The sequence below is a fragment of the Saccoglossus kowalevskii genome, chromosome 10 (genome assembly GCF_978046115.1).
Source record: "Saccoglossus kowalevskii chromosome 10, keSacKowa6.1, whole genome shotgun sequence".
In the NCBI taxonomy this organism is placed as follows: domain Eukaryota; kingdom Metazoa; phylum Hemichordata; class Enteropneusta; family Harrimaniidae; genus Saccoglossus; species Saccoglossus kowalevskii.
This window is the reverse complement of record NC_140650.1, coordinates 25,567,626-25,595,485: the sequence shown is the minus strand read 5'-3', so window position 1 is coordinate 25,595,485 and position 27,860 is coordinate 25,567,626. Positions and strand designations below refer to the sequence as shown.

The 27,860-nt window shown below is 36.7% G+C and overlaps 1 protein-coding gene across 1 annotated transcript; it reads left to right on the top strand.

The window, feature by feature from the left end:
* The first annotated feature begins 13 nt into the window (after positions 1-13).
* On the top strand, positions 14-27,844 carry LOC102804588 (uncharacterized). The gene is made up of 18 exons (XM_085504649.1): positions 14-251; positions 445-633; positions 1,515-1,650; positions 1,935-2,033; positions 2,954-3,079; positions 3,898-3,985; positions 7,571-7,662; positions 8,361-8,496; positions 12,097-12,160; positions 12,798-13,085; positions 13,617-13,719; positions 17,420-17,468; positions 17,884-17,961; positions 18,494-18,643; positions 18,957-19,136; positions 19,594-19,777; positions 20,659-20,966; positions 27,596-27,844. The coding sequence occupies exons 1-18, from the start codon at positions 14-16 to the stop codon at positions 27,842-27,844; spliced, it is 2,757 nt and encodes a 918-aa protein (XP_085360775.1).
* The last annotated feature ends 16 nt before the right edge of the window (positions 27,845-27,860 follow it).

The following is a 27,860-nucleotide window of genomic DNA, read 5'->3' as shown; positions in this document are numbered from 1 at the left end:
TTTCGCGTACAACATGTATCGTTTTTTGGGGATAGACCCTCCAACAAAGAAACAGAAGTCGAGCATCGATAGAATTGCGGCAAATAAGGAGTATGACCAGTCAAAACGTACTCGCAAAATCGTTCCAAGCTGGAAGACGGAGTTCAAAGAATGGCTGGTCACCGATGACACCGGTAATCATACGGTGTATTGCCGTATCTGCCGGGCTATTTACGGGCCGTTATCAAACCGCAAAATACCAGACAAACTCCGTAAGTACGGAAAGGGATCGTTTGTAACCGGCTGTACCAATTTAAGACATGATGCCCTCACATGCCATGAAATGTCAATTGGTCATAAACAAGCCAAATCGATATTCGACGCAAAGAATGCTCCACCCACAGTCACTTGGGGGCTGAAAATCAATAAATACTAATTTTTTTAAAAAAACAAGTTTTATGGAAGGACAGAGGAGAAAGAAGTTGAGTGCTATACAGGCAGTAGATGAAGCAGTAGAGCAGCAGAGAGCTGCTGAAGCACTTGATGAGGAGGAAGTTGCAGAAGCTGAAACAGATGGTGATGGTGATGCTCATTTGGTAGCTGGATTAGATTCTGACTATGGTTCAGATTTTTCTGAACTAGCCGAGAGCAACAGTGACACAGACGTCTGATATATCATGTTCTGAATATGCATGTTCTCTACAGCTACTTTGTTGTTAAAATAAACCGTGCATAGTATATTGTATACAACTTGTGTTTATTTGTGTGTGTGTGTGCGAAAATAATTGAAAAAATGTGCGGGACTGGTAACATTTTAGCAGGGCTTGTAACTTTTGAAAGTTACCAGCCCTGATGTCTGGTATGTAATCTGGACAAATTTCCTACACTGATCCATTCATCCCTCTTTCCACAAGCCTCGTCCGATAAGTCTATTTGTAAGTGTGTATGCTAGAGGTTTTTATCTGATAACAGGATATTGACGAGTCAGATTCACTGTTGCAAATGTTACTGCCAAACAAAACTGCAATATTGCCAGCTAAGTTAATGACTGCTTTGTTAGTTCTTGTTTCAATTGTTTTGTTCCTGTTATTGAAAATGTTCATTTTTTTGATAATTAAGTGTTCATTTTACATCAATGTAAAAATGTAAGAATCATTAAAAATTTTATTTAATCTTGGAATGGCAGTGCTCAGATTGAAAGTTTTGTTTCTGGAAACTGGTACAAAACTGTGAATTAAGAAAACTGGAAATTTTGTCTGCACACAAGATTTGTTCCAATTAGTACAAACAACATTGGTTTAATCTTTTCAATATTCAAGACTGCTTTCAACACTGATGTACAAATTTATAAATAAAAATTTAATATTGGCATTCATATTTTGTAATTTAACAGTTGGAATTTTGCAAGGTGTAGGCAGCAAACTTCACAATGTATAATCAATTTGGTATACTGGTCTGAATGCACACTTCTTCTGTACCCCGGTTATAAGTGCCTTGCTTCTTGGTGTAATGACAGATTGTGTATTATTTCACAGAAAGAAACACAATTTGCATGGATAATTGCTGTGAATTCTTTACTATTCCTGATAGCCCACCTATTTTAAGAAGTCTTATTGACACCCCGGCTGTATGGCAAAGTATAACAGTTAATTCAAACCCTTTGAATCCTGTGTGAGTGAAAAATAATTTTTGATTTTAGCTAACAGAAATCTACTACAATGTTCTCATTCAAATTCTTCTAGTTAAAAACATTTGTTGAAACTTGTAATTACATTGATCAAATTGATGTCTGCGATCCAATATTTCTAGGACTGCTATATAGCTATGAATTGTTTATTAGTATTAAAAGCCACATGCTTATCAGACTTGCCATTCATTTCTCTGTAATATTTGAAGCAGAAATGTATTGGAAATATGATAATCTTTTTTTTTTTTTTTTTTTTTTTTTAAATCAGACTTAGCTCAGAAACATCAGCAGAATCAAAGCTAATAGACAGAATGCCCTATGTACCACAAATGAAACCACGGTTGGGATACAATTCACCATCTTCAGGGTAAGGAATTTATAATGTTATTTTTGTTTGTTTGTTTGTTCATTCATCCATTTATTCTCTCAACATATTGTTAGGCACAACACCAATACTTGTGCATAAAGGTGCATGTCCACATGATGATCTGATGAAATACAGATGATGTAGATAAAAATGGGGTTATCTAATCCAATTCAATATGACCGACGGTTGCATGGAGGGAGTCCACCACAAAAATCACTACATCTTGATACAATTTGTAGCAGACTGTGTCTGGAAAGAATGATGAACAATACATATGTAGTGTCTCAGTTTTTTTCCAATATATCCTTATGCCCAAGGCTATAGTTATTAGTCCCAGTTTAGATGCAGTCCAAAAAAGGGCCTTGTTGACATTCATGTGATGTGTGCGTCTACACGTGTATCTCAGACATGTCAGGGCCGATTCAAACTCCACACAAACATGCATCATGGGATACATACTCGCGGTCATTTGTTTCACAATCAAATTAAAGATGGCTGAATGGTGGCCATTTTATTCTAGAACCGTAAGTTGGTTGTGTATAAACAGATGTCCTTCAAGCTTTGGACTAACAACAGACATTGTGGGATCTTGATGCACGTCATGGTTTTTTAGTTTAGATTCAAAATGGCTTATTTATATTTTAACGAAGCTGTTCTTGAGCTATATTTCTGACATCCTTGACAAATCATATTAAAACTTTTATATATACATCATATTGCACATGTATTTGTTTGATGATCTAGTTTAAGATGGCTGAATGGCGGCCATTTTAATGTTATAAAACTCATCAAAATCATTTCTGCAATATTTTCAGTCCTGACATGGACAGATTTTGTTCAATCTTAGTGCATACATTGAGTGTTATGGGAATTTGTTTTTGTTTTCAATTGTCAATTATTTGTTTCTCATTGTGTTGTAGTGGCGGTGGTGATGCAAGTACACTATCTGATTGGGATCCAATGAAAGAAGATTACATGTCTCCATCATTCAATAGTTATAACAAAGGACCAGGTGCCAATTTAACTGGTTCTGGTACCCCTTCAGAGTAAGTGTAAGCCCCACTCCAGCTTCCAGTTTTAACTGGTTCTGGTACCCCTTCAGAGTAAGTGTAAGGCCCCATTCCAGTTTTCAGTTTTAACTGGTTCTGGTAACCCTTCAGAGTAAGTGTAAGGCCCCACTCCAGCTTTCAGTTTTAACTGGTTCTGGTACCCCTTCAGAGTAAGTGTAGGGCCCCACTCCAGCTTTCAGTTTTAACTGGTTCTGGTACCCCTTCAGAGTAAGTGTAAGGCCCCATTCCAGCTTTCAGTTTTAACTGGTTCTGGTAACCCTTCAAACTAAGTGCAACCCCCACTCCAGTGTTAACTGGTTCTGGTACCCTTTCAGAGTATTAAAGTGTAAGCCCCACTCCAGCTTTCAGTTTTAACTGGTTCTGGTACCCTTTCAGAGTAAGTGTAAGCCCCACTCCAGCTTCCAGTTTTAACTGGTTCTGGATCTGGACCAAGCCTGTGTTTGTTTGGTAGCAGAATAGCTTATACTAAGTGAACAGTTGGCTGAGGGGATTGCACTCTCTACCTGCCTGATGCAAGTTGAATAGTAAACTATTGCACTATGTGCATATACAATGTGGGTTCCATGCTGATGATATATTTAACTAAAAGCAGTTCATTTGATAGATTAGAATGTTTACTAGGCAAATATTACAAATTCTTTTCAAAATTTTGATAAAGAAATGTAGACAATAAAAAATTATGTTCATTTGGTACTGAGCGATCAAAATGGACAAAGTGTTGCACAAAGTTTTGGTGAGAAAAAATATAAAATTATAAAAAAAAGTGTTGTATTTGTTTATTTTTTCATTATAAGAGTATTGAATTCTTCCGAAGACTACAGAGGAAGAAGTCGAAATGAACACCAGGTATATGTCACTGGAATACCAAAGGAGCTGGACAAGGTAGGTTGAGCATTTCCATTCACTCAATTTTTTTTTCTGTTTCCTTGTTTGTATCAAGTTTGACTGGATAATATTGCGATAATAGCCTCTCAGATTAGCTGAATTAAATTTGGTGGAAGGAAAGCAACTACCGTTAAAATCCTATTACTAACCGCGGTTTCTATTACAGTGTTGCAACTTCAATAATTAGTTTCAAACCTCAAAGTTAATAGGGCCATATGGTAAATAAGAAATATGGATGCTCAGATTTTGGGGGTGTTTTATCACGATTTTTTGGTGTTCATTACACATGCAACTTCACAGAAGATTCCACCCAAACAAAACATGAGATTACAAACATAAAAAACACAGAATAATAATATGGTATACGACATATCTCTCTTTGGAGGATGTGGTGGCCCTGAAAAGGGTCGTTTTGTTTGTGTGTTTAGTCATGAAAAGTATCCATGTTGCGACTAAAATACAGTGATACAGGTTCTCGATCTGCGGGACATCATTGTGGGCATGTTCTTTTGTCATCATTGTCTTCGCTGTCGCTGTCAAATATATTAGCAATGTCATTGCCAATGGCGTCCATGTCGATGTCCTCATCATCAGTCTCAAGGTCATCGTAAATATGGTCGTCTTGAGTTTCATCCATGTTGTTGGAGATGCCCGGTTTCAAAAATGATCGCCGGACTGTGTCTTCCGACAAACCTTTCCAGGATTTGTCAACCCAGTCCACAACCAAATCTCTAGTTGGACATTTCCTTTTTCCAGATGAGCTGAACTCTGCAAGACCCTCCTTCATCCAGACATCCCACAAATCGTGCATTGCTGTCTTCACTGGCTTATTCACTCCAATGTCAAGTGGTTTCAGAATTGCGGTCAATCCTCCTGGAATCATCGCAACGTCTATGTTTTTCTCAGCGAGTGCGGCCTTTACTTTGGCTGTCAAATGAACAGAACATGAGTCCCAAACCAATAGCCTTCTACTATCATCATCTTGACGCGGAAAACTCGGCAACCTAAAAAATATATCGTCATGGAATGCCGGTAAAATCTCTCACACATGTATGCATATGCAACGACATAGATACTCTGATTAATGTTCATAGTCGGTTCAAAGACGCCCCACGAGACAAACATTGAGAAAACACTTGCAATGTGGTTAGAATAAAATATGGCACACTCAAAACGGTAGCAAAACACAAGATGAAATAAATTTAGCGTTTTCTTGAAATGACTATTTACCTGGTTCATCAATGTAACCTTTAGGGTGTACTCGAACTTGCACACTTGACTTGGATAAATGCGACTGGTCACGCTTTCCTTTGAAGATGATTACCGACTTTAATTTTGTTCCATCGAACGGCTGCGGCAGTCAAAACAACCGTGAATCTCTTTTTCTCGTTGCCGGTTGTCTTAATGTGCACAGTCTTAGCACCTTCGTGCTCCAGTGTCCGGTTACCTGGCATGTCGAAACGGAGTGGCGTTTCATCCATATTGTATATGTCAGAAAGTGGGTTTGTCACAGGTTCGGGGTGGTACTATTATTGTTCATACACGAAAGTCACGTGCGAGCACTCGCACACAATAAGCACACCGTGGTACATTATATCATATTTATATACATAAAGCAAGAAAACAAAATTAACATACATAATGGTTATATTTCTGAATTATGGATTCAATATGCATATTGTTCATTTAAATACAATTGTACTCTCACACTCTACAGCAGTCTGGCTTTAGAAATTATTGCCCAAAGAACTTCACATTAATTATCAGTACTAAGTTCTTCCCACATTGCAAACCAAATTAATATGTACGAATTCAATAAATACCCGGCTGGCCACGCTACCGTAACCAACAACTAATCATGAGTTATTTTACAGATACATAAATACAAGTTACAATAAAATTACACAGAAACGCTATACACCACCACATACGGCTCAACACTGGACGGTCAATGTGCGTGGTCCCACACAGTTAGCGACGACTAGTGCGACGTAAACAGCTGTCTCTCTCTCTCTCTCTCCAACATTTCCTGTATTGACCTTGCTAATATCAACTGCAGATATCCGCTCGTCACGTGCGTACATTCGCCATACAGTAGTTGACCTAGAGAAACGTAGACCCGACAGCAAGTTCCAATCTGAGCCCTGGCGTCTACAGCGTGCCCCAGTAAATCCTGCAGAAACTTGACACTACGAAGTTACGACCACTCAGCGCGCCGACCACCACACCTCAGCTAGGTTGTCTAAAGGCGATAATGAAAAATAAAATTCACAGCAAAAATACCTGCATAAGCGTAGTATACAAAATGACTTACAATAATCAAACTACCTGACTGCAAAGCTTCAGTGAACAAACCGGTTAATACCTACAATTGAACACCACCTTTTAAAAGTCATCAAATTTACATTACTCACTTGTCAGTTACAACACAATGCGTTTCACACGACTTGCACAGGCTTCAGTTCATGACTTGATAACTGCCTGCAACGCATGGCTATGATGGCAAACCACTACCTTCCGCACATGATATTTAGTGTGCTCACTCGTCGCTGGTCCCCTGGCAAGTGACTAGCCAAAAGTCTGTCTTTCCTGCCTTGATGTACGAGCCCAGGTGGCCATTTGCTCAGCCAATCAAATTTCATTACTGCTCCACCAGGTGCTATTTAACTTAGCACCAGAACTACTGCCACCAAAATGTGACAGGGTTATTATTTTTATGTCTAAGTCAAATGACGTAACCACGAAAGAGCATGATTTTCTCTTCATAGTCTGGTGGCAACGCATGGCGACGCTTGAAACAACGTAACTCAGAAACTCTGCGTGCTTGACGTTGTAATTGTACCGGTTATACCATTCCCATTTTGCCGTTAATTTTCAAACCACTGCATGAGGCTGTTGTCGTGTTCGATGTCAGCAACTGAGCGGCCTCTCCCAGCGAGGTGTTTTGATGATTTAGAACGGATGGCAAGTTTGTCTTTCTGCTTGACCCAGTCTCGAACTTGTCTTTCATTCAGACCATACTGGTCGGCCATTTTCCTTTTATTTCCCCACTTGATGACAGTAGAAATAACTTTCAACTTGAAAGAAACATCATAGGCTGCTCGGCGACGAGATGAACGTGAATATTTTCTTTTGGCGTATTTATAAATAAATAGCGAGGCGATGTACTCAGGTTGAAACAACAAGAGGAAAGTGATTTTTCCATGGAAAGTATTAACTATTTAAAGAGATTTTTTGCATATCATTATATCCTAAAATAATGGAAAATTAATTGGTAGACTTCCTAATCAAACTGGAACGGGTAGCCAGACAGTACGATGAATGAGCGTGATACACACTGTTGTTTTATAAAGGCGCGAGACACTGCGACGAGCACAGAGTTGTGTACACATTGCGGTAGACTTCCTGATCCAGCTCGTGTTCATCTCACCAGATGGTGGAATGAATGATTGCAATACACACCCTATTGTGATATTTTAGGATGAGGAAAAACCCATTTACTGAAAGTATGCACGACTACCGGTACAGCATCAAAGTCTGTGTAAAACTTGGTATCTAATCATAGTAATGTTTGTTTCACAGCGTGGATTGGCCAATTTATTTAATAGGGCAGGCAATGTGATAGACGTGAAGATAATGAATTCTAAATTTCAGGATCGAGGTGATACATTTGGGTAAGATCATGTGGATTATATTATTAATGCATGTAAAATGAAATTCATCCATCCGTCCATCTATGTGTGTGTGTGTGTGTGTGTGTGTGTGTGTGTGTACATACATACATGTTTGCATACATTGTTATCAAGAATGGTGTTACAGATTCTGATATTGCTTGAGTAATCTTGTTCAAATTTCATATCATGTCACACATGCAGATGCATTTGTTTTACGATTCAATACAGTAGCGTAACGATAGCTTTCAGTGCTGAAAATCCATCAAATACAAGCATTCATGGACCCAGATCTCGGTCGTGCATAAATAGCGTTGATTCAAACATTCAACATTGCTGCACATCATCTTGTTTTCCAAACTGAATAAAAAATAGCTTATTGATAGCTGTCTGATTTTAAATAATGGTAATCTGACGCGATATCTTTAATCACAAGCTATACATGATTCCAACCTTATTAACATACACAAGTTCTGATTCAAAATGTCTCGCATCTGTTGTAGCAGAAACCAAAGTCAAGGCTTTAGTGGAACTAGATCCCAGGATTTTGTGGATGGAGCTGTTAATCTGGCACACTTTCTGAATGATTTCATTCTCATTTGGTTAATATGTATGATGAGATATGCGCTCTTATGTGAGCTTCATTTAAAACAGACAGTCATGTCATGTGTTCTAATGTGAAAACCTGTTGATGGTTTCAGATTTGTTACTTATGATAGTATGAAAGGAACTGTTAATGCCATTTCACAGTTGGATGGATTCAAAATTCAAGATTGTATCCTACATGTTGCTGCCACTCGTGATAATGATCGCAAAAATAGAAATGAAGGGCAGGTGGTAAGTGTATTATATCTGTCACATATCTCTGTATGAATGCTGATGAGGATGACCATAATGTGTCTGTCATTGGTTGGTTCTGGTTGGCTACCACCACCATTGCAGTGATGTCTGTCATTGGTTGGTTCTAGTTGGCTACCACCACCATTGCAGTGATGTGTCTGTCATTGCATGGATCTAGTTGGCCACTACCACCATTGCTGTGATGCCTGTCATTGCATGGATCTAGTTGTCCACTATCACCATTGCAGTGATGTGTCTGTCATTGCATGGATCTACTTAGCCACTCCCACCATTGCAGTGATATGTCTGTCATTGCATGGATCTAGTTAGCCACTACCACCATTGCAGTGATATGTCTGTCATTGCATAGATCTAGTTGGCCACTACCACCATTGCAGTGATATGTCTGTCATTGCATGGATCTAGTTAGCCACTACCACCATTGCAGTGATGTCTCATTGCATGGATGTAGTTAACCACTACCATCATTGTAGTATGTCTGTCATTGCATGGATGTAGTTGGCCATCACCACCATTGCAGTGATGTCTGTCATTGCATGGATGTAGTTGGCCACTACCATCATTGCAGTATGTCTGTCATTGCATGGATCTAGTTGTCCACTACCACCATTGCAGTGATGTGTCTATCATTGCATGGATCTACAGTACAGTTCTCGCGGAAGCTTTGGCTTCACTTCAGCTTCACCTTCGCTTCAGCATCGCATCATTATGGCATTGTTATGGCTTCAGCATCGCATCAATGTCGCGACATTAAAAAGTTTGGCGGTTATCGCTTCGCTTCATTGTGGCCTCATTATGGCGACATTGTGGCATCAGCATCGCTTCATCAAACAAAGAAGTACAGAACTCATTTTGCCCAACCTCTCGCCCGCTTCCGCTTTTCAATCGCTCGCTTTTGCGACCGCTTGTTGAATTTCCGCTTTATTTTCGACTGTGCAAAAAATCGGACTACCATCAATTTTCTGGTTTTCATAGATCACGGTTACTAGTTTAGTAACCGTGCATAGATGTTGAACAACTGTCAAAAGTTGAAATACTTTTTGTTTTAACTATCTATAATTATATGCACGCAATCTGACCCTTTGACCTAGATTTGGCTGGGATTGACTATTTTATTTTAAACAATATTCTGACGTGACACACTGCTATAAAATGTATTTCAACAGAAGTACGACATGGTTGTCCGGGTTTCTTTTCCTGACTGTGTTGAGTTTACGATTTGTATAATTATTGTTATTTCCCCCAAGGAGAAGACAAGCCGAAGGACCATGAAGCTAAATAGAAGTCCCACGCATGGACTGAGTGAAAGAAAATATTTCTAAGGCTAAAATAAAACCTAATATCTCTTTGTGTATTTGTCAATTTTGCAGATATTTGGTGTGACAGTATGTTCATAAATATCTAGAAAAATCTCGTCTTTCGTTAATAATTTCATTTGTTTGAAATGTCTACCGACTGTGTCCCAATAATTTGTTTGCAGTATCGATGCCCGTTGGTTTCTTCAAACGGTCCCGACGTCCATTATTCAACACAATCAGCATTTATTTATCGTAATTCATGGGGACCATGTCCCGTAATTTGCGGGCTGTAAAACCAAATAATTAAACAAGTACTATTTATTATATATATTTTTTTACCTCGTAAAACTACAACACAGCGTAGAGTTGTCGCGGCGAAACAGTCGCCTTGAAATCGATGGAACTTCAATTATCCATTTCTCGCCTTGATTAATAAAATTTAAAAAAATCAAAGAGCATCGGGGGATATATTATTACCCAGTCTTACCAATCGCTAGCTTTAGTTTATTCATATCCATAAAATTCACGAGTTTTTCGACATTTGTTGGCAACTTCCGCGCTAAAAATAGTTGAAAATGTGGGTGTGGCTCTCTCGCAAAGTCCCGTTGATAATACGGACAAATATGGTTCTGTGACCCAGGTCGTGCTCCGATCAGGTGACTTTCAGCAAATCAATGATGTTGTAACAAAGCATATTTGACGCGAATTGAAGGGTCGTTGTACTGTCCAATCTCCGGCCTCGATTCACTGTGCTGTGACAGGTTTCACAATCATTCACTAAAAAACATCGGTATATTTTGACAAACGGCTGGGATTTGACCTCAGTTCAAAAAAAGAAAAAAGAAAAACTGGGCTGAGATACAAATCAGTTTTGCAAGTTGGGAAATAAGGTAAACCAGATTGGGGTCGATGATATTCAGTATCGAAGGACTTGCGTGTGTATAATGAGTTTCAAATTGTTCATCGACTGGTCACCAAATATTTACGGCTACAACTAAATGAACACTTTTTTTCTGAAGCCCAATAAATTATTTCTGCATGTCAAGTGCTATTCGATTTTTTACCAGGCCTGTGGCTCGTTTTTATTCGAAAATATTTTTTTGTGAGAATACTTTTAAAGTACGTAGAGATCGAGCTCAGGTCGAGACTTAATTTTGAAAATTGCATGTTAAATTTTACCAGACCGACGCCACCACAATCATCCAATCATAGTTGGAAATACACGCACTTGTTTTGGAACTTTGTATCAAGATGGCGGGCGACAACGCCGACGCACCGGCGTTCGCGTGTTTTGCATGTATTAGTAGTCCGGGCATGGGATCGGACTCGGCTAAAACTAAACGAAACACAGAAAAATACCATCAAAATGAGGAATCTGAATCTGTTCTCTTACCAGCAAATAAAATGAACGAAAATAAGGTAATTTTATAACAAGGACAGTTTCATTTCGTATAGCAAATTGTGTTGTTTCCGAACGACGATTACATCATGTGATTTAAATTTATCACATTTTTCCTTGCAGTCAATATGACACTCGTCACCTTGCAGATTGCAATGTACTTCACAAAGTTTTTGATACCCAATACTCGCAACATTAAATAATTAAACAAGATATCTTTTTAAAATGTCATTTTGCTCTTGGTCATATTATTTTATTCCCCTTACCGCTTTGAATTTCAAATCGATTACATATCGAACTTCTGTACACGTGTTTTTCTCTACTGCCTTTCCATGTGAAAATAATGAGGTCATACTCATGTCACAATACTTTGAAGCTGATGCCATGTTGATGCCATGAGACTGCGAAGCTGAGGCCACGATGATGCCACAAAATAAGAGAGGCGAACACAGCTTCAATTTTCAATGACGCAAAGCTGATGCCACAATGATGCGATGCTGAGGCGACAATGAAGCCATGCGTGTGCGACAATGATGCCACAAAAGCCAAAGCTTCCGCGAGAACTGTACTGTAGTTCGCCATCACCACCATTGCAGTGATGTCTGTCATTGCATTGATCTAGTTGGCACTACCCAGCATCCAGATGTACTTAGTATAATGTACACCTATTCGTTTTCCCTGTTAATATTTTTCATTTGGCCCAGGTAGCTGTGATGAAATTATTTTGACAACTAAAAAGTCAATGTGAATGGTAACCTGGTTCTATTAGAAGTTGTTGGTAATTTTTAGTGCTGCAGATTCTTGAAAGCTGATCAGTGAAATGATTTTTTTTTTATTGCTTTCTTGCAAATTGACGTTTTTAATAATGATTATTTTCAGAACCCCCAGCAGCATAGATCCTTTGCTTCAGCAGGACGTGGAAGTCTGTTAAACAACTCAGTTGGTATGCACTTGTTTTATTCCTGTATCTGTTTACCCTAACTGTAATTTATATGGGTGTAGTTCAGACTCATTTGACCTGTCTATAATAAAAGACAATAATTTGGAAATTTCTTGTTCAAATAAACTGTACAATAGACAATTTTTTGTTCACTGTGATATCTTGCATTATGCATGAAATCGAAAGCCAAAAGAAGACAAACAAATGCTGTAGTGATGTCGCATGGAATTTGATGAATTTCCATTTCTTAATAACGTGCTATACACATGTGATGGTGAATCTTGATGAAGTAAGAATATTTTTACTCAGTATACAAGATCACATTCTGACATTGAGCTATAAACAAAGAAATTACAGTTCAAAATGAAATTGTAGCAGCTGACATTTTATTCACCCCTTGCTCACAATAAGCGAGATGGAAAATCACCTAATATATAATTTGATTTGTGAATGGATAAATGAATTACCGTATTAGAAGTACATCTTCCATCGAAGCATGCATAAACCATATATGCTGATTCATGTGTAAGTAAATGCATTTCTAATGAATCAAATACAGCATATAAATTAGATAATATAAATTTTTGCTGACTACACTTGTAATTGCATTGTGTTTGATCCTTCAACTTTATCAATTAAGGTTCTCCCAATGGTAAGCTGATTTCCACACAAGAAGATACTGGGACTCGTGTTGAAAACCATGTAGAACTGAATAAACAAAGTTTCAGTCGACTGCCTAGAACAGATGGTAGAGAATCTGGTACTCATAGAGCATCATTTGGTCATGCCGATCAGTTTTCAAATGCTAGTGGAAACAAACCAAAAGATGAAGGCATTGTTTCTCCTCGTGTTGCCATGGGTAACAAGAGTGATGGTAGTACAAGTTTACAAACAACCCCAAGACCATGTATGAAATGTGGCAAAGCAAGTAAGTAATATTTGCTAGTATTATCTGAGTAAGATGAATTTGCATTGAAATCAATAATAAATGGATATTCTGCTGGTTGTGTCCTGATTTCATAGAGGAGAGAGGGAGAGGGTGAGACCCTGATAGTCAGGGATAGGCCATTGGGTCTTGTAGGGGGTTGCTGAATTTTACAGTAGATATTGAGCGATCTGCTAGTGGTGGTTGAATTCCATAAGTGGGATAATAGGGATAGCATAAACCATTGGTGTTGGTTAGCGTTGCTTAAAAAAAGTTCTGAAGTTGAAATAACTGCTATTCAAAACTTCAAATTTTGTTGTGAATCTTGTGAAAATTTCTGATAGGGTTATATTAATTTGACAGTGTTCTAGCTGTTGTATGCTATTAATCTGTTATGACAGTTTTCATGATTTTTCTCTTTTGTTAATACCAACTTGGGGGGGGGGATTTGTGCGAGGTGAGAGATTTAAACTCTTTAAATGGTAGTCAACTGAAATTTGAATTGAAAACTAAAATGTCCTTTACTACTTGTAGGTCTTCAATGGTGTAGTAGATGTATGGGACCTTATTGTTCAGTTGACTGCCAAAGGACACATTGGTCACAACATAAACTTTCATGTAATAAAATGCAACAGAGGTAAGAATTGTAAAATATTATAAGTTTCCATTACTGTTGTTGTCGCCGTCATCATTGTTAACTATTTTCTTGTGTCAGTGATTTGTATTGATTATATTTTTGGAAAAAAGCCTTCCTAGTTTTTTTTTCACCTTAAATTTCTACCAAAATAATAGTCATGGTTTGTAATAGTTTTTGACTCCCGTGTGCGAAGCACAAAAGGGAGTCTTTGCAGTTACCATGTATGTATGTATGTATGTATGTATGTATGTATGTCACTTTTTTTGTTCCACCGTTATCTCAAGAACCACTAATCAAATTTTGGTGAAACTTGGTAAATAGATACTCTGGGATAATGCGCAGAGTTGATTAGGTTTTGGTAAAAATCTATGAATATTAATTACCTAATTTGCATGATAATTAGCTGATTTTTAGCTGTTCCAAGACTGTTCCACTGGTATCTGAAGAACCACTCATTGGATTTTGATGAAACTTGGCACATGGATGCTCTGAACTAGTGCGCAGATTTGATTAGTTTTGGGTAAAAATCTATGAATATTAATTACCTAATTTGCATGATAATTAACTGATTTTAAGCTGTTCTATGACTGTTCCACTGATTTTTGAAGAACCACTCATTGGATTTCAATGAAACTTGGCACATGGATGCTCTGAACTAATGCGCAGATTTGATTAGTTTGGGGTAAAAATCTGTTAATATTATTAATTACCTAATTTACATAATGATTAATCAATTTTCGGCTTTTCCACTGATATCTCAAGTACTAATCATAACATTTCAATAAAACTTGGTACATAGATGTCATATGACACTGCACAGACCTGATAGTTTTTAGGGTAATATCAGTACATATTAATTACCTAATTTGCATAATTAATTAATTTTCAGGGGTTGATATTTCAAGTAATAATGATCACGTTTCAATGAAACTTGGTACATAGTTACTTGAGGACTGTGCAGAGACCTAATGAGTTGTGGGTAAATATTTGTGCATATTAATCACCTTATTAGCATAATTAGTTAATTTTTAGCTTTTCACCTGATATCTCAAGTACTAATCATCACATTTCAATGAGACTTGCGACATAGATATTCTAGGACTACGCAGAGACCTGATTAATTTTGGGATAAATAATTGTGCCTATTAATTACCTAATTTGCATAATTAGTTAATTTTTGACTCCCATGTGCGAAGCACATAATGGGAGTCTTTGCAGTTAGTGTGGTGTGTGTGTGTATGTGTATATGTGTGTCCGACTTTTCCACTGCTATCTCAAGAACCATACATCTGTTTTTGATAAAACTTGGTGCATAGATGCTCTGGGCCAATGCGCAGATTTGATTAGATTTTGGTAAAAATCCATGCTCGTTAATTACCTAATTTGCATGATAATTAGCTAATTTTTAGCTGTTCTATGACTGTTTCACTGATATCTAAAGAACCACTCATTGGATTTTGATGAAACTTGGTACATAGATGCTCTGAACATATGTGCAGATTTGATTAGTTTTTGGTAAAAATCCGTGCATATTAATTACCTAATTTGCATGATAATTAGCTGATTTTTAGCTGTTCCATGATTGTTCCACTGATATCTAAACAACCACTCATTGGATTTTGATGAAACTTGGTACATAGATGCTCTGAACATATGTGCAGATTTGATTAGTTTTTGGTAAAAATCCGTGCATATTAATTACCTAATTTGCATGATAATTAGCTGATTTTTAGCTGTTCCATGATTGCTCCACTGATATCTAAACAACCATTCATTGGATTTTGATGAAACTTTGTACATACATGCTCTGAACTAATGCTAGGTTTTGATCCGTGGATACTAATTACCTAATTTGCATAATGATTAGTCAATTTTCGTTTTTTCCACTGATATCTCAAGTACTAATCATCACATTTCAATGAAACTTGGTACATAGATGTCATATGACACTGCACAGACCTGGTAGTTTTTATGGTAATATCAGTTCATATTAATTACCTAATTTGCATAATTAATTAATTTTCAGCATTTGATATAAGTACTAATCATCACATTTCAATGAAACTTGGTACATAGATGTCATATGACACTGCACAGACCTGATAGTTTTTATGGTAATATCAGTATATATTAATTACCTAATTTGCATAATTAATTTTCAGCATTTGATATAAGTAGTGAGCATTACATTTCAATGAAACTTGGTACTTACATACTCAAGGACTATGCAGAGATTGATTGTTTCCGATAAATATTTGTGCATATTAATCACCTAATTTGCATAATTAGTTTATTTTCAGCTTTTCCACGGGTATCTCAAGTACTAATCATCGCATTTCAATGAAACTTGGTACATAGATCCTTTAGGACTATGCAGAGACCTGATTAGTTTTAGGGTAAATAAATGTGCATATTAATTACCTAATTTGCATAATAAATTTTCAGCTTTTCTACTGATATCTAAAGTACTAATCATCACATTTCAATGAATCTAGAATTATGCAGACCCAATTAGTTTCCGGTAAATATTTGTGCATATTAATCACCTAATTTGCATAATTAACCAACTTTCGCACTGATATCTCAGGTACTATACATCACATATCAATGAATGTACATGGATGCTGTAGGACAATAGACAGACCTGAATAATTGTGGGTTAAAATCTGTACATATTAATTACCTAATTTGCATAATTAACCAATTTTAAGCTTTCACACTGATATCTAAAGTACTAATTATTCCATTTCAATGAAACTTAGTACAAAAATGATCTAGGACAATGTACAAACCTAATTAGTTTGGGGTAAAAATCTGTTCATATTAATTCCCTAATAAGCATAATAATTCATCATTTTTTGGTTCTAATCACATTTCAATTAAACTTGGAAACATAGATTTTCTGTTACATTGCGCAGACCTCATTAGTTTTACACTCAAATCTGGTCATATTAATTTTCTGATTTGCATAATTAGTTTTCAGCTAAGTAATTTCGAATTATATTTAATGTGTCTCCAATACTCTCAGCACATGGGAGTTCTTTCTAAGCTTTCTTTGATTTGCTGTTCTATGGCTGTTGCACTGATGTCTAAAAACCACTCATTGGATTTTAACGAAACTTTTCAAGAGTACATGTCACATTTCAATGAACCTAGGACTATACACCATATTAGTTTTTGGTAAATATTTATGCTTCTTAATCACCTAATTAACATAATTAATTAATACTGTATCTCTCAAATAGTGATCATCACATTTGAATAAAACTTGGTACATAAATGGTCTAGGACAATAGACAGCCTGATTAATTTTGGGTTAAACTCTGTTCATATTAATTCTCTAATTAGCATAATAATTAATATTTTTTGGGTTCTAATCACATTTCAATGAAACTTGGTACATTGTGCAGACCTTATTAGTTTTACACTTAAATCTGTTCGTTACCTTATTTGGATAATTAATTTTCTGCGTTTCCATCAACATATCAAGTTCAAGTAATTTTGAATTAAGTTTTTATGTGTCTCCAATACTCTCAGCACACGTGAGTTCTTTCTAAGCTTTCTTTGATTCTCTATTGTTAATACTAAAAAACAGGCTTTATATTATTTAGTGGGTTCTCAATAAAATGGTATTATATCAAAATTAGTTAAGAATAAAATGTGTATTATTGTAAATATGTTTAAATTGCATTTCAAACAGATCATCCGTTAATAACATGAAGACAGAAACAGAAAAACTAGTAACTGAGGTATTTTATTATTAATATACTTGTATGATGAATAATTTACTGTAGGGAATCATTTGTTTTACATAAAACAAAATCTAGTAATGTAATTTTGTCTACATTGATATGTGTGGCGGTATAAAAACTTGATAGAATATAAGTAAACAAGTTGATGTGTGGCATAATGGCTAGCATATCCGCCAAACAAAGGGATGTAAAACTGTCTGCCCCATGTACTGTTTCTATCCTCGGCGTAAAATATCCAGTTGTTCTCAAAGACTGGCAGTTTCTGGGGACAACTGACATTTCTATCAATACATGTTCCTTATTTTGAGTTTGTATTTGGGCTTTAATCTTGTTGACAGTATATGCGAGTGGGCAATATGAGTCTTCAGTCCACTAAATACTGGCTAAATATAATAAATATTTTTTTCTGTAGAATCAAATGTCTGCTTCAAAATGTAACAGTAGTGTTGATATTCCTTACGAGTCAGTTCCTAACAAGCCTTCTTTTGAGGTATGTATTGTGCCTTTACTTAAATGATGCCAAATGAAGCGATTCAGTGAAATAAAATAATGTAGATGGGAGAGTTAGCAAATTGGTGTTTCACATTTCAAATATAGTAAATTTCTATAAAAATACTTGTTTTTCTTGACAGACTTTTACAACTAAAAACAATTATGCATCTTGCATCAAAAACAATAGAATTTGTTGTTCTGTGAAAAATTGTATCAGCACTCATTTCGAATGCTTGAATTTTTCTTTGCATGGAGTAAACCGTGTCACCAACATTGATGCTTTCCAAGTTATTTTTGTCACATTCGAAAAATTTTGTTTTGTTTTGATTGGACGCAGAAGCACTATAGCATGTTGGAAATAGAATCCTGTCACTGAACGCAAACGTTTGCACAGACAGCATTGCATCACATTGGATTTGAATATATACACACACGCACACACATCTGATGTGGTCTTTCAGACTTCTAATTGGTCACTTTTGTATACAGTTCATACATCATGAACTTTTGAAAACAATTTTCTTTTTCAGGTTTTGGTTACAGAATTTGACAATCCTAGCTCATTCTGGTGCCAACTTGTCATAGAGAAGAATGTAATTGACTTGACTGTTATGATGGATAGAATGAATACATTGTATCATGGCAGTGAGAACCAAACAGATTTGGTGTATACACCTGTGGTATGTATCGTTCAGCTGGCGTACAAGTGATAATAAAATACAAGCAATTAATTTACTGATATTTACTGTATGGGGCAGCCATCTTGAATATGGCTTGAAACTAAATAGACAAGTTGAGAAACAGGTTTTCTCAGATTCATACAAACATTCGACTAACAAAATTCGACCAAATTTGTTGTTTTTGAGTGGAAATATTTCTTGCAGCCAAACACTTAAATAAACTAAGAACATAGAACACCAAAATCGTCATCCAACTGTAAGTTCATTGCTGATTGGCTCATTGACAAGGATTTGTATTCATACTCGTTTTCAGATCAATGGGTTATGTGCTGCTCAATTCAGTGGTGACCAGGGATGGTATAGAGCTAGAGTACTTGATATCAATCCTGATAATACTGTACATGTTCAGTTTGTTGATTTTGGGAACAAAGAATTAGTGCAGAAATCAAGTTTGAGAAAACTTAACGATGAATTCTGCCAGTTCCCTATACAGGTAAGTTCATTAGTTTTACTGCATTGAGTGTTCGAATTCACCCAAGAGGACTGGTTAAAAACTACAATAATGACTAGTTACCATGCATTGAATATTTCAGTGGAGCTGTCAGATGTAAACTGCGCAAACCATGAAATTTTGTATGGGTAAAATGTTCTCTGTGGTCTTACAGCATGTCAGTGAATTTCGCAAAATGTTTTTTTTTATGAATGTTATAAAATTAACAAATCCTGAAAATCCCTAGCAGCAATAATTATGCAATTTACAGTATGCCATTCTGTGTATGTTTTCAAAGTTTGTTGTAATGTTGTGTAAATACCTTCTTTTCCACATTTTCCATATGATGTATAAAACCATGAAACATTACAATTTTGCACATGTTCATGTTTTAGATAAAAGTTTGCTGTATTGATGTGGATGACAGATTAATAGATTTGTAATTTGTTTCGTAATTCAGGGTCTAAAATGTAGTTTAGCTGGTATAGAACCTATGGATACTCAGAAAGGTTGGTCAGATGATGCAAAGGAGCTGGTCAAATCCAAATTACTCAATCAGAAATGTTCAACTCAATACGAAAGAAGAATGGGAGACACACATGAACTATGGGTGTGTGATCCCTCCCCAGATAACCATGATCCAGGTATGTATACGATATCCAGGTTGGCTAGGCTATGGGTGGGTTGGGTTACCCAATCCTAGATAACCAGGTATGTGGATATGGGCAATCTAGGTTTATCTAGCGGATAAATGTTGTTCCACCCCCCCCCCCCCCACCACCACCACCATCCAGAAACCATTAACTAGGTAAATATGATATTCAGGTTGACTCGGGAGATGGGCGAGGTCACTCAATCCCAGAGAACCCTTAACCAGTTATGTGTGGGATATTTAGATTGACATGTGGTGGGTTAACTTAACCCAGATAAATATGATTCAGGCCCGGGATGTAGGGGTGTGGGCTATATCCAGCTTTATTAGAGGTCGAGTGTGGTCACTCAATCCAAGAGAACCATGAACAAGGTAAGTGAAGGATATTCTGGTTGACTAGGTGATGGATGGGGTTACTCAATCCCAGATAGCCATGAACCAGGTATGTATTAGATATTGAGGTTGACTAGGGGATGGATGGGGTTACTCAATCCCAGATAGCCATGAACCAGGTATGTGAGGGATATTGAGGTTGACTCGGGGATGGATGGGGTTACTCAATCCCAGATAGCCATGAACCAGGTATGTGAGGGATATTGAGGTTGACTCGGGGGGGGGGGGGATGGGTGAGGTCACTCAATCCAAGGGAACCCTTAGCCAGTTATGTGTGGAATATTGAGGCTGATATGAGGTGGGTAACTCAATCCAAGATAAATATGATCCATGCTTGGAGGTGTAGGTGGGCTTACGAACAAAGTAAGTATAGGATATTCTGGTTGACTCGAGGATGGATGCAGTTAAACTACAGTGTATAATCAACCAACCTTGTGGTGAAACAATACAATAATAAATGATTTATTTCCCTATGATTAGGTTCTGTCATTAATGATTTAATGAAACACTTGAAGTTTGCTAAGGCCAAATCAAGTAAGGTTGCAGAGCCAACCCAATCTTCAATGCTAAAGATGGAGAGTTCAAGACGTGTTATTTTGGCGTCACATCTACCAAAACTGCAAGTCAAGAAGTCAGGATATTTTCCAGTCATGTGCACTTACATAGAACATCCACAGTCATTTTATATGAAGTTGTATGATTTGGATCAGTTGAAACGTCAAGCTGCTATTCAGGAAGATATCAATGATATGTGTAAAAACACAGCATACATCGCCTTTGAGCCACAGGTACAAACAGTTTGATAAATTTTGTACATTTAATTGTACAAAATTGTGGTTTGTAGCAATTCTTTGATCACATCGCTTAATTATGTGCACGTTTGATTGCAGATTGCTTATTGTGGTTTATGTTTATGTGATCAGATTCTCGGTTGTATTTCAATTATTCAAATGTGGGGTCAACAAAGTCTTATTAGTCCCCGTTCGAATGCAGTCCGAAAACGGGGACTTGTGGATTGATCTTTGTGTGTCAGTCTCAGACATGCCCAGACCGATTACATTCAAACTTCACACATACATCATACATAATATTATACATATGCACATCAATTTGTTTCACGATCTGATTCAAGATGGCCGATTGGCGGCCATTTTTGTACTGAAATCAAGCATTTGTGGCATTCCGGAACAGGATCTTGGCTGTTTACAGATGGATATCATTCAAACTTGGTACATACATTGGACATTATTGGTTCTTGATTCACGTCATTTTGTTTTTAAGACCAGAATCAAGATGGTTAACTGGCGGCCATTTTGCTTTAATGAATATCTGTCATTCATTGACTGATTATGTTCAAATTTTATATATTCAAAATGGCCGACTGGCCAGAGTAATATCCCTCAATATGAACAGGTACCCATTTGATGATCAGATACAAGATGACTGAATGTCAACCATTTTTATGTTAAAAAATAATCATAATCAAGCATTAGCTTCTAGATCCATATCTCTGACATGTTTTTTTTTCAACTATATTACTATAAACAAAACTATACATCTTAAATTTGATAACTAAAGCGACTGTGCCATGCAGGCTTGTTAGTCCGAAAACGGGGACTTATTATTTGGTCTCTGGCAGCCATCTTGTTTTTTGAAAATGTTGCAATTTGGACATTCTTTGTCAGTTTTCATTCAAACTTGGTACATAGATTATACATGTTAGGATACATGTCCATGATGATTTATTTCACAATTGGATCAATGATGGTCGACTGGCAGCCATCTTGTTTTTTGAAAATATCATATTTTGGACATGCTTTGTCAGTTTTCATTCAAATTTAGTACATAGATCATACATGTTAGGATTCATGTCTCCGACCGTCCGTGAGTTCCTGAGTCTGTTCGTCTGTCCGTCTGTCCGTCCGTCCGCGGTCAGTCTGTCCAGAGTCATATTTCAGAATCCGTTCATTCTTTGCATGTGCCTAGTACCTTATGGTGGGACATATGCACATGCAGTGGTTTAGCGATTTAATTCCAAATGGCCGACTGGCAGCCATCTTGTTTTTTGAAAATGTTGTATTTTGAACATGCTTTGTCAGTTGTCATTCAAACTTGGTACATAGATTATACATGTTAGGATGCATGTCCATGACTATTTATTTCGCAATTGGATCAAAGATGGTCGACTGGCAGGCATCTTGTTTTTGTTTTTTTTAGTCCTTTGGACCAACGGTCCAACGGACTAATGCTATCACAATCTGTAAGCCGTAGGCCGTAGTCCGTAGTCCGTGTGCTGTAGACAAAGATATCTCAAAAACCCTTCAGTCTATTTTTCTGAAACTTGGCATCATGATAGCTTGTGTGAATATCTCCAGGGCATTTTTTTTTTATTTGGCTTGAATCATTTTAAAATTACTTTTTGGCCCCAAAACCCCCCAAAATCAGGCTTTTCTAGTGTAGGTAATCTCTGTCCAATTACCATACATGGTGAGTGGCACAATTTGCATAGTAAACATTTTGTGTTATTTTTCCTGATACACACTTCTCTTATCAAATTGTAGTTTCATAATAAAGAATGTATATTATTTGATGTGTTCATGTATGTTGTGATAGTTTATCGCATAAATTATTCGTTTAATGATAGATTAAATAGTACTAATTTGAATTTATCACGCATGCGCAGTTACGCATAAAACGACCATTCGACGATATGGCAGTGTGATTCGATGTTTCAAATTTCGCACTGAAAATTACAGTATAACAATTGTTTTGATAGAATACAATGCCTGATGTGTATTTGTGATTACATGGGCGCTGTCTTAATAAAGTAGTGTGTGTTATTGGACGAATTGAACACTTGCTGCGCTGTTTTATTGCACGAACTAGGCATTGACAGGCAACAACCAGTGGCTATATTCATAAGCTGCGGTTCCATAGCTCTTTTGTACGACTGACAACTGATTTTTACATTTTTATTTATATTCGTAGTATGGTTTTGTATCTTGTCAGTCGCCTCTGGGGCCGACTAATACCGTCGAGCAATAAAAAAAGTCGGGCGGCGACAAGAGAGCTATGAATCACATACGGCTATTCATCGAATCATGATGGAATAAATACACGAGGTACAGGAACGTGTGTTCAAGGTTAACCTCGATACAATGCTAGTAATAACTCCTAGCGTATCCCGGGTGTCTTGCATCATGGAGTGCATTTAGAAGATAAGTATGTTTTACGGCGTGTCACTGAGAAAATATTAAACCGGTGCTGATAGTGCGACATTGCACTGATTACCGTCACATCGCTTGAGCGTGGATGGTCTGTGCGAATGCACATGAAATCGTGTGAAATCGCGGTCAATCATGTTAGTCGTGTCTGAGCGCAAACCTATTATTCAACATCATCGGAAGGTACTGACATGTTTTACGGAGTTTCACTGAGAGAATATTAAACCGGTACTAACAGTATGACATTTCACAGCCCTGTGTAAATGTTCCGGTCGCTAAAAACTGTAGGGTAGCGTACACATGGCTAGGCATATATTTCAACGAGTACCGTTCGCTTCACCTGAGCGTGGGTGGTCTGTGCCTGGAGTTTTTTTTTAGCTTCATGGTCTGTGCGAAGCACACGAAATCCTAATGCGGTCAATCATGTCAGTGGGTAAACACAACAATATTATTCAACATCATCGGTAGGTACTGACATTGTTTCCTTGGCCCCGTGAATCCTAAAAACCGATCGAAACGCGACTCGATGTTGTCAACTTGTCGTTTTCAAATTAAACATTTTGAAGAAAAAAACAAACTCGAGCGTCGACGATAGCATTATGTTGATATATATCCAAAAGTTGTAAAGACTAATGTACTTTATTAAATACAGCCAAATCAAAGTCAGCTTGGACATTCAGTTGTGAGACATCACAAAATAAACGGTGCCAGCGATAGATTTCCCGAACGAAAGAACAAAATAAACGCAATCAAAGGCGCCGACCACACGCGTTGGAAATAAATAGTACGCGTTGCGACGAGAAATCTCACCTGCATCTTTCACTCACGCAAACGCACACACATGCTATTTCCGTATATTGAATACGTTGACAACGGAAAGGACAAGTTTAAATCATCTTTGCATTAACACAACTTGAAAGCAACAGTCTCACACTGAATATATGTTTATCAATTATCAAACTAAACATTCAATGAAGCGGACTACGACGTTTAAGAGGAAAAGACAAGGCTAAGACGAAAAATGAATTGAATATCCATCTTTTGAAAAATCAGCTAAACAGTTTACCACCACGATTATGGTGAATTGGCGAATTATCAACGAAGACGACCGGACGTCTCTGGTCATGAGCTGGCTGGTTTGAATTTATCCACTTTTACAGTGATGACTATTGCGTTCGAGTTGAGTTACTAGTAATTACAAGCCTGATTTACATTTTTTTGGTGGTGTTTTTCGTCAATATAAATGCGTTGGGAAATAGCATAAGTATATTGCGTGAGTGAAAGAGGCTGGGGAGACTTTGTCACAACGCGTTCTATTTATTTGCAACGCGCGTGGTCGGCCCCTTTGATTGCGTTTATTTTGTATTTTTATTTTCGAAATGTATCACTGGCTGCGTTTTTAGCTCCGCTGTCGACTTTGTCGAGCGGAGCTTATCATATGAGTGATTGTCCGTCGTCGTCGTCGTCGTCCGTCGTAGTCGTCCGTGTCAATGTTTTACTTTTTCGACTTCTTCTTGAAAACTACAAGCCTGAATGCTTTGATACTTGGTGTATATGTACCTTGGGTAGACCTCTCTCAGATTTGTTCATTTCATGATGATATCTTCAATTCTCTAATTTTGGTGAATATTTTTGTCATTTTTAGTAAAAAGTGATATTTTCGACTTCTTGTTGAAAACCGCAAGTGCAATTGCTTTGATATTACATATATAGGTACTACATTTGGACCTCTCTCAGATTTGTTCATTTTGTAATGATATCTTTAATTCTCTAATTTTGGTGAATATTTTTGTCATTTTTGGTAAAAAGTGATATTTTCGACTTCTTGTTGAAAACCGCAAGTCCAATTGCTTTGATATTTACATATATAGGTACTACATGTTGACTTCTCTCAGATTTGTTCATTTTGTAATGATATCTTCAATTCTCTAATTTTGGTGAATATTTTTGTAATTTTTGGTAAAAAGTGATATTTTCGACCTCTTGTTGAAAACCGCAAGTCCAATTGCTTTGATATTACATATATAGGTACTACATGTGGACCTCTCTCAGATTTGTTCATTTTGTAATGATATCTTTAATTCTCTAATTTTGGTGAATATTTTTGTAATTTTTGGTAAAAAGTGATATTTTCGACTTCTTGTTGAAAACCGCAAGTCCAATTGCTTTGATATTACATATATAGGTACTACATGTGGACCTCTCTCAGATTTGTTCATTTTGTAATGATATCTTTAATTCTCTAATTTCGGTGAATATTTTTGTAATTTTTGGTAAAAAGTGATATTTTCGACTTCTTGTTGAAAACCGCAAGTCCAATTGCTTTGATATTACATATATAGGTACTACATGTGGACCTCTCTCAGATTTGTTCATTTCATGATGATATCTTTAATTCTCTAATTTTGATGAATATTTTTGTAATTTTTGGTAAAAAGTGATATTTTCGACTTCTTGTTGAAAACCGCAAGTCCAATTGCTTTGATATTACATATATAGGTACTACATGTGGACCTCTCTCAGATTTGTTCATTTTGTAATGATATCTTTAATTCTCTAATTTCGGTGAATATTTTTGTAATTTTTGGTAAAAAGTGATATTTTCGACTTCTTGTTGAAAACCGCAAGTCCAATTGCTTTGATATATTATACATATAGGTACTACATGTGAACCTCTCTCAAATTTGTTCATTTTCTAATGATATCTTCTGTTCTTTAATTGCCATGTGCATTGCTAACAGCGGAGCTATCTCAGCCGACAGGCTGCTTGTTTTATACTTCTCGCAACTGAATGTCCAAGCTGACCTTGTTTTGGCTGTAATGCCAGGGAGGGGGAAATTTCATTTCTTTTCGGAAAACAGCTCCATCCAGCCACCTTTCATCGCATGTGATGTCATGACAGACTACTCACTGAACTCTTGAAGTACACGAAACGTGATTGTCGACAAGTTAAAATAGTCTATTTTGTGTGTAGCCGTCTTACCACCTACTTTATCAAAAAAAAGTTAGTTGAATAAATGTTAGCAGCCTTGCCTTCTACTTTGTTAAAAAAGTTGAGTTGAATAAATGTTAGCTGCATTGCCTTCTACTTTGTTAAAAAAGTTTAGTTGAATAAATGTTTTAAGAGAAAAATAAAGCATTGCTATAAAAAGGTTAAGTCAACTGTTATTTAAAAAAAACCCAGACTTTTGTTAAAATACCTGTAGCCATCCTGCCTTGTACTTTGTTAAAAAAGTTGAGTTGAATAAATGTATTGTAATTTGGACAAAAGAAAGGTTAATAAATATTTTAATGTTTAAATCAGTTGTCATTTTTGGCTCCAGTTGTGCTCTGCACAAAGGGGAGCTTATTTCAGCAATGTGCACAAAATGAGCGCTCGGTCTGTCTGTGTGGGAAACTTGTTCAAATGATATCTCAAGAAGCTATCATCATATTCAGATGAAACAAGTCTGATAATATATAACATGCAAATTCTGATAAGATTTTGGTCAAACCATGCATAACTAATTTGTATCAATTACTAGACCAAAGTTCTACTTAATTCCAAAGGACTCCGGTGCCCCTGGGCCCCATGTTATGCGATATCGTGAATGAATGAACGTGCTCGGTCAGTTTTCATTCAAATTTGGCGCATACATGTACTTTATACATGTTAGGATGCATGTCATGCATGCAAAATCTGGTCAAGGATGTCTGATTGACAGCCATCTGACTTTTTGGCCTTACTACTATATTTCCACAGTTTATGTACCATTTTCATTCGTATTTGGCACATACATCATACATATCAGTGTGTTTCATAATCAGATGAAAGATGGCCTAATAACAGCTGTTTTATTTTTGGCCATATTACTACTACACGGAACACATGTTTTGATGTAAATAAACAATCTGTTGTATACGCCACTTGGAACTCAAGTTTCAAGGACACGCTCGCGAAAACCCCTCCACTTTAATATGATGAGCAGAAAGCTTTCAAAAATTTAACGGGGACTGTGTCATTTTCAATGACTTGTTGATATATACATTGTGTATATATTTGTGATGCTATGATTAGCAAAATATTTTGTTTCATGTTTAAAGATGGTAAATTATACCAGTGATGCCAGGCTACCATAAATGACCTCCCTTTTCTAATGGGGTAGACAATACACAGCTACAATAGTTTAACTATATTTACATTTCCATTGTAGGTTGATGAGTTAGTATGTGCTTTCTGTAAAACAGAAAGCTGGTGGTATCGTGGTATAGTGAAAGCTGTTAAAGGAGATGAAGCACTGGTCCAATACTGTGATTTTGGTAATCATGAAACAATACCCAAAACGTTGTTAAGACTCTGTAAACAGGACCACTCAGCTCTTCCAATCCAAGCAGTGCATTGCACATTAGCTGGTAAGATTTTTATCAGCATTTTAACACATGTATTGGGAAAACAGAGCTGATACAGCAGTTTGTGCT

Bases quoted from the DNA above. Each gene is read 5' to 3' on its own strand.
- LOC102804588 (XM_085504649.1), top strand. From the start codon at position 14: ATGTATCGTTTTTTGGGGATAGACCCTCCAACAAAGAAACAGAAGTCG. The intron at 252-444 runs GTAAGTACGGAA...GTTTTATGGAAG, and splicing joins CAAAATACCAGACAAACTCC to GACAGAGGAGAAAGAAGTTG. The intron at 8,497-12,096 runs GTAAGTGTATTA...GATTATTTTCAG, and splicing joins ATAGAAATGAAGGGCAGGTG to AACCCCCAGCAGCATAGATC.